The following is an 8,986-nucleotide window of genomic DNA, read 5'->3' as shown; positions in this document are numbered from 1 at the left end:
ACCCAATAAAAGGCCTGCATGTCTTTGCAAACCCTGCCTTGCAAGCCTCTAAACATACATAAATTCTTTCAAATACATGGTTGTCATTACTATCAACACATTGTATTACAACAGTACTATACGAATTTGTTTTCAATAACTCTTGTCCATAAATTCTCAAATGATTGAATTGCTCAATATCAACCCCTTGAACTAACTCCATTGATTTCCTCTTGGCCATGTATGCCTGATCATGTGATAGTTTCACTCCCTATCTCTCAATAGCTTCACCTCTGAGGCCCGACGGTTTCATATGAGGACTATGTCTAAGGATGTTTGCAAACATGTTGGCAAGTCACTTTGTCTTTGCACTCCTGTTGTTAGAAGTCATATGGCATATATGATATTCAATTAAAGTCACAACTTGCCAAAACTGGTTGCTAATCCTCTTGCTAAATCTCATGTAGAACTTACAACCATCAGTGCATTTAACCACAATCCTTTTGGAATCATTCTTCTTAAAGAATACATTCTTCTGATTTTCCATGTCATAGTCCTTGACAACATCCATTATCATTTCTTTGTTAGTAAACATCATCCCTAGCTGAAACTTCATTCCATAACCAGACTTATAGGTAGGGTACTTCATTTTCTCATCCTCATCATCACTCCCTAAAGGTGCATATCAATGGTCTGAATCCTCACTCTCATCATGAACCATCTCAGCCTGGTCTTTCTTGTTTTGGAAGCTAGAAACCTCACCTAAAGTCTCAAACAAACATAAACTAACACTAGGGATCACAAGGACCACAAAATACTTTAACATAACTAAACTAACAGGACCACAAGGAAAACGATACATACCTTACACAGTATTTGACCTCTTCATTTCTCTCCTTTTGACTTCATAAGTTATTCATCTTCGTTAAACCTCACCTCTGAAACATAGGTTCGCAAATTCGTTTTGTACAAAACGCATACTTGAACGATGGAGGTGATTGGGAGATTAGGGGTTGTCAAAAGGGGATTAGGGTTTTTCAATCTAAAGAACGAAGAATGTGCATGGAACATTTTCAATTTCTGATTTTATAATTTATTTATTTTATTTTAAAATAAGTTTTTAATATTTTCTAAATTAAAATATACATGTGGATATTATAATATAATGGTTTGCTGACATGAATCTAAATATTATCTGTCACGTCATTAATGAATTGACATATAAGCAAAATTAGATAGGGAGACATGCAAATCCAAACGCAATCAAAATTAAGGGACCAAAATAGCTGATTTTATAATAGAGAATCAATTGTGTAAAACGCTCAAATTAGGGGGACCAAAAACATATTTAAACCATCATTATATTACAACTAATCATCACAAAAATGTATAAAATACACCTATAATTCGAATTAAAGACAAACACTTGCACTAAACTAATTAAGATTCAATTATACTCCTTGATTTAAATCAAAGATTTAATGTTTAAATTAAATGTCTGCGTGTATATCTTATATAAAACAAAGCTTTGCCTTCTTTAAAATAAGTTCAAAGATTTCCCAATACATAACATTGCAATTGTTTTATTTTTTAAAAAGCTAAAATGATTTATTAACACATACAAAAAAGATTACACCAAAAGAAATATGCATTTTTCATCCATAATCTGAACAAAAGGAGAACATCAATTATTCACTATAATTTATTTCAAAAAAAAAAACAGTTTTTGTGTAAGAAATTCTATAAGATTATACATTTTTATGCAAAAAAATATCTGAAAAAAATGATGTGTTTAAATTAGCTAGAAATTAGTTATAAATTTTGAGTTTATTTATGATGTTCATCTTAGCGAAGGATTTAGCACAGACATTTCGTCCGTATAATTTTAAGGATAATGTTAAATTGTGCCCCAATGATACATGTTAAACAGTTCATAAATAGAAAGTTTATATTGAAAAAAGTAATGAAAACATTAATTATAAAATATTGACAAAGACCATACGCATGTTCCAAAAAAATATTTCTACAATTATTTATTAACATGTGTCCATAGACACAAATTAACATTACCCTAATTTTAATTAATATAAAAAATAAAAAAATAGAGGAAATTACCATGTGGCATCCACGTTATCATTTTAGGTCACATTGGCATTGACATCTGTATGCCCAATTATAAAAAAAAAATTATGTGACATGCCACATCAATTTCGGTTAATCACCGTTAATAGAAGGGATATTAAGAGGACCATTCTTTGAAGAAAATTTTCAAAACGATTAAAATTGAATGACATACTTAACTCTAAAATTAATTCTGTTTTTTTTTTTAATTTATTTTATTTAAAATTAAAATTTATAGATTTTGAATATAAACTAATTTTTTAATTGAAATATATTAGTAAATTCATTTTACAAGAATTTATCTAAAGTATAAATTACTATTAAATTCATTTTCAATTAGAATCAATTTTAAAAAATCAAATTAGTTAAAAATCTATTTTTATTTCATCGTTGAATCAAACACCCGTTTGAGATTACCAATTGATGTTGGTTAAATAGTTAAATTTGAAAATTTTATGAACATTTTTTTTTTAAATACAGTCATTTGGTGAAATTTAAAATTTAAAATTACATGCAAGAAATAGTAATTATATTATTTGATTATTTTAACGTTTTTTAAATTAAATACTTAAATAACAATTTTTTCAAAAAAATACGAAAATAATCAATTTTTCAAACAGATGCACCAATTGATCTAGCGCATCCATCTAGCCTTAAGAGGAGACGTCAGCTCCCTTGGCGCATGCTTCTAAAGCATTGCATGGAGGCTCTAGGGTTGTTGACGCATGCATGTGTCTTTAGCACACGCGTCCATGCATCTGACGCATGCATCTGCTTGTGTGTTTGACACCTTCTCTTAGGGACATTTAAAAAAAAAGAAAAGAATTAAGATGTATGCGCCAGATCCATTGTCGTATACATCAATGCATAGACACATGCGTCCGTAACCCTGGCGCCTCCATGCAAGGTTTTAGAAGCATGCGGTAAGAGAGTCGACGCTTCCTCTTAATATTAAATGGATGTGCCAGATCAACTGTCGCATCTGTTTGAAAAAGTTATTATTTTTGTTTTTTTTTTTAAATAGTTATTTGAGTATTAAATTTGAAAAATATAATTATTTTAAAAAAAATCAGATTATTTCCATTTTCCTTCCTTTGCAAGGTTGCTCTTGTCTTGTCAACTTTCCTAAAACATGCTACTGCTCTACAATTCTCGCTCCCAACACCACACAAAATAAGCAATTTTTTAAAACAGAAATGATATCTTTACACCAATATTGTACACCTACACCGTATACAGTACAATTTTAATTTTTTATTGTTTATTTCTCTCTCCTATTATAAACAAATATATATATATATATATATATATATATATATATATATATATATATATATATATATATATATAATATTTATTTAAAATATTATAAAAAAAATTATTTTTATTTTTTAAATTAAAAAAATATCAATAAAAAAACATTTGATTAACCAACTTTATAGCTTTATTAATCCATATTTTATATTTTGTTAACCAACTTTATTTTACTAATAAAAAATATTTTTAATATCCGAAAGTTTATTAACCAACTTCATCACTTCATTAACCAATATTTTATATTTTATTAACCAATTTTATTTTACTATTAAAAATTTACTGTTCACGAATATTGTTTGTGGTCATTGTTCACGAATAAAATATTGAAGTTGGTTAATAACTTACATATCTTTGGTTAATATTATAATGAAGTTGGTTAATGACTCAATTTTATATTTGTACTATAAAATAAATTTATATATTTTTTTTAAAAAAAATAATATATATTTTTTATTTTTAAAAAATAATATTTTATAAATAATATATTTTTATTTTTAAAAAAAAACACTGTTCACCGTATAAATACAGTGTACGGTGTAAGTATTGGTGTCAAATTTTGGTGTATAAATAGCATTGCTGTTTTTAAAACTCATTCATCCCTGCTAGTTTCTCAACCCCATCACTGTTTCTCCATAAAGGCTTCACCTTTCTCAACAATAGTCTCATACAAACATCATGAATGAAGATACCATTATGGAGGTGAGGGAAGATTTCATGCTTTCACCTGCCGGTGACAGTCAACCAACTCTCAGAACTGCTCATTTTCTCAAACCAATTTCAAACTCCATGCGTGTATCAAATCTTCAGTTTACAGCATCATCACCATCTTCTGTTTTTGAACCAAAGGAGCTTCCTTTCAAAATACATTTCAGTGGGTGGCGCTACTCACAACAGAAATGGGTTAGTTGGGTAGATCAGCTTGAACAAAAGTATGAATCGGTGTGGAAGAAAGCTGGAATCTTTGAAGCTATAATGAGTACTAAGTGGTGCTACATAATTAAAAATCAAGACTTGCTATATGGGGTTGTGGAGAAATGGTGTTGTAAGACAAACACCTTTGTTTTTCCCTTTGGTGAGGCAACTATTACCTTGGAGGATATCATGCTCTTAGGGGGATACCCTATTCTTGGGGATCCTGTTTTTACTTCACTTGAAGATCAAGAAATGAAAGAGATTGAAGACAAGCTTGACATTGCAAGAAAGGAGCTTTATAAGACTAAAATAGGTAAGGCTAGAGCATCAATTTGGATGGATATTTTCATTGATAAAGGTAGTGAAATTGAACATGAAGCATTCCTTGCTACTTGGTTGTCCATTTTTGTTTTTCCTCATAAAAGTATGTTGGTGAAAAGTTCTATGTTTCCTCTTGCTATTCATCTTGCTAGAGGGAATCCTGTTGCTTTGGCACCGGCTGTTTTGGCTAGCATATATAAAGACTTAAGTTTGTTTAAGAAAACAATAGCTGGTTTGTCAAAATATTCTGTTGGTGGTTATATATGTCCTTTAGAAGTTACTCTTGTATCACCCTTTTATTTGGTTCAAATTTGGGTGTGGGAGAGGTTCAAAAATTTACAACCACAACCCATGTTGATCAACCATGGAGATCCTTTATTGCTTAGGTGGCATAAGGTCCAGGCCATGAAAAATGACAATGTTAGGTTGGCATTAGACTCGGCTATAGATGATTTTCTTTGGCGTCCATATGTTAGACATGTTGATAAGTGTGGAATGTTTTATCCAAATGGTGAATTTTGGGTACCATTTAAGAAAGATCTAGATAAAGAAATGCTCTCATTTGTTACATGTATGAGAGTTTCCGAGCTAGTTGGATTCGAGTCTATAGAGCAATATCTCCCACATAGAGTCTCTATGCAATTTGGAATGGATCAAGATGTTCCAAGTTATGTGCATAGATTTAATGAGACTAAAGAGATTGCTTGGAAGAACTATTGCAGGCCCATATCTGATATCAACTTGTATTTTCCATCAAGATTTTTCGAGGCAGATGTTACTATGCGTTATTTAAAGTGGTGGAGGCTATCTACGTTGGGCCGTGACGATTTTGTTAAGAACATTGTGAAGGGGAAGAGAAGTGCTACTTCAAGGAAACATAGACCTCTTCTTGGAAAATTTAGCAAAAGTGGTAATGTTGTTGGTGTTCATCCTGGATCTCGTCCCAATCTTGTTGACACTCTTGGTCTTGTAAAATTTTGTGATGATGGTTCAAAAACTAAAACTAGGAAGGCTGATGATATTTATGGTGATGTTCCTTCAAAACTTAACACTGTGGTTCCTTCCATTACATTAGATGTGGAATTTGATCTTGAAAACAGAATTCAGAAGCTTGAAAGAGTGATTTCTAAGCTTAAAGAAGCAAGATTTGGCCACAAGTAGAAATTGTTTGAGGCAAAGCCAAGTCATAGTATCGTACTAGTTGGTTTTTAATATTTCTAATTTTGTGTGATAGTTTACAATAATTTGATTGCTAATAGTACCTTTTTTCTGGCATAACTTGTGATAGTTGCTTTCAAGTTTAGTAACTAGTAGTAGGTGATTAATATGAAGGTATTGAATTTGGAGTTATTTTGTAGAACATGGAAATATCGAAGTGAATGAAGCTACTCGTTTGTTATGTTTATCACTTGATTCGTTAACTAAAACATTTGATAAGTAGCAAATGATGGATTTGTATTAGTATTTCAATTTGATGTTAGTGAACTAGCAGAATTTAAACACTGCTTAATGAATTCAAAGACTAGTTCTTCTTTGAAGGTGATGGAAATTGATGTTTTTTCTTATACTTTTTTACCTGTGGAGTTTTAAAAGTTCTTCATTAATTATTAATTTAAATATTGAAGTTTGTGGTTATCTATTCAAGCAAGTCTTGTAATCTAGAGTGGAAGTATTTAGAAGAATTTTGTTGATAAGCGAATGTAATTTAGTATAGCTCATCGCAAGACTATGAAGGAGTTTTGAGATTTTCAGATTCTTATTTATGATAAATCTCATAAATTAATTTACATTTATGTTTTTTTTTAAAGAGATTTTCCACTTCAAACAAGATAAGCTTAATTTGATGGACTATTTTCTAAAATTCAAAAAGTATAACGAGGAGTTGACTTTCTCTAATACCACGAAAATCTGCCAAAGAAATGATAACTGAACAAATAAAATTTATAGTGTTGAATTGGCTCTTTGATCTTGATTCTGAGCGTCAGATGGTTCTTGTTAATGCGTGAGACACTTTTATTGAGGAGAGAAAGAGATAATAAGGAAATAATGATTACTATTATTGAAGAATGATTGTGATACAAAACAAAATTACAAAGTATCTATTTATATACATCTAAGTGATTTGACTACTAAGTAATATATATAACAACCATAAACCCTAATTATGTTTTGAACTTGGGCCACACACAACTTGAATTATATTGTATCTCAAATACCCCCTATAATCCAAGTTGTTGAACAAACGCTAATTATAGTCGATCTGAACTATTCCTAATTTCTTTCTCAAATTTAGAAATTTGTCGATCTTCAATCCTTTGGTGAAAATGTCGGCAACCTGTGCTTCACTTGAGCAATGTCTTACTTCAAGTTCACCTCGATTTACCTTCCCCCTTAAGAAATGAAATCTAATTTCGATGTGCTTACTCTTTCCATGCAAAACTGGATTCTTCACAAGATTTATGACTGACTTGTTGTCGATCTACAACACCAGGGGCTTCTTTACTTCGACTTCCATTTCTTCAAGCCCATATCTGATCCAAATTGCTTGACAAGCAGCATAGGATCCTACTATATATTCAGTCTCACACGATGATAATGCCACCACAGATTGCTTTGTCGAGCACGATGAGATTGGGGCACCAAATACTTGAATAAAATAACCAGTTGTGCTTCTTTGATCCTCCTTATCTCCACATCAATCAACATATTAATATCAAATAACCATAGCTTCTTTTCTTTTAGAGTCTCGTCGAAATAGAATTCTATAATTTATTGATACTTTTAACTATCTCAGGATTCTTCTTGCAGCCTTCATGTGTGACACCCTTGGTTCACTCATGTATATGCTCTTTAATCTGACTGAGAAACCTATATTAGGTCTATTGTTGCACACATATCTCAAAGATCCGAAAATTTGTTTGAGCAAAGTTGCATCGACTTTGTCTTCCTCTCCATGCTTCTCTAACTTTAAGTTTGGTTCGACAGGTGAAGATACAAGAGTTGAATCATCCACATGGAATCTCTTTAGTATCTCTTTGACATATTTTCTTTGATATAGCACCATACTTTGCTTCGACATTTGAAATTACATGCCTAGGAAGTACGACAACTTTCCCATATCCGACATTTCAAATTCCTTCTTCATCAACTATTTGAACTTCGACAGGTTCTCCAAGCTATTTCCAGTCACTAGCAAGTCATAGACGTATAAGCAGGTGATTGTTATTTCTTGTGCCACAACCTGAACATAGACACCATACTCAAATTTTCATTTTACGAATCCCAATTCGACTAAGTAGGAGTCGATCTTCTTGTTCCATGCCCTAGGTGCCTGCTTGAGACCATAGACCGCTTTGTGCAACTTGTATAATTTTCTTGCTTCCTCCTGAATCACAAACCCAAGAGGTTGTATGATATATACCTCTTCATCTAGATGGCCATTCAAAAATGTTGATTTCACATCTAAGTGAAATGTCAACCAACCTTGATTGCATTTCAAGGCGACGACTAGTCGAATAGTCTCCAATGTTGCTATTTGTGCGTATACTTCAGAGTAGTCGACTCATTCTCTCTGAAGAAAACCTCGAGCTACCAATCTCTCCTTATGTCTTGCTATCGACCCATCATCATTGTGCTTTAACTTGAACACCCATTTTACTTTGATAACTTTTGTATGTGTTGGCAATTCGACTAACTCCCATGTGTTGTTTCTTTATATTACTTGTTAATCTTCTACCATAGTTGACTTCCACTGTTTATAGTTTAAGGCTTTTCTATAGTTGATTAGTTCATCACTTGTAAGTAAGGCAAATAACTAATTCTTCATCTGATATGACTTCATCATCACTAATCACTTCATAGTCTTGAAGTCTTGTTGGGCGAGATCTATTTCTTTGAGGTCTTTAATTAGTACTAGCTACACCATCTTCGACTTAGACTGTGTCGGGCATGTCAGCAACTACTTCGACTTCAAATGGAATATCGACAATATCTTCGACTTCGACATCATTACTTGCTTCGCCGAAATCATAGATCATCAATTACTTATCAATTTCATCACCAAAATTGCAATTCTAGGAAGATTTTTCATCATTTGCATGAGTCAGTAGAATAAGAGCCATATACGATATTGATTCAAGTTAGGTGGAAAGAAAAATCTCTAAATCTCATTAAAATTTTGAAAATTTGGGATTTTGGGTGTTTGGTTTGAATCAAGCACAAATCCTGATTTGAATCATTTTGGACTGTTGGAAACCCGAAATTCTCAAAACAATTTAATTTGAATCACATTTTACACATGATTCAAATCATCAAACTTTGTGTCACCTCTGCCTCA

The 8,986-nt window shown here is 31.7% G+C and overlaps 1 protein-coding gene across 1 annotated transcript; it reads left to right on the top strand.

Annotated features, from left to right (window-relative positions):
* Positions 1-4,022: 4,022 nt before the first annotated feature.
* On the top strand, positions 4,023-6,090 carry LOC127084969 (uncharacterized). Its single transcript, XM_051025510.1, has one exon. The coding sequence runs from the start codon at positions 4,093-4,095 to the stop codon at positions 5,809-5,811; it is 1,719 nt and encodes a 572-aa protein (XP_050881467.1). The 5' UTR covers positions 4,023-4,092; the 3' UTR covers positions 5,812-6,090.
* The last annotated feature ends 2,896 nt before the right edge of the window (positions 6,091-8,986 follow it).

Source organism: Lathyrus oleraceus, chromosome 5 (assembly GCF_024323335.1).
Source record: "Lathyrus oleraceus cultivar Zhongwan6 chromosome 5, CAAS_Psat_ZW6_1.0, whole genome shotgun sequence".
Lineage (NCBI taxonomy): Eukaryota > Viridiplantae > Streptophyta > Magnoliopsida > Fabales > Fabaceae > Lathyrus > Lathyrus oleraceus.
This window is presented reverse-complemented; position numbering and strand designations above follow the sequence as displayed.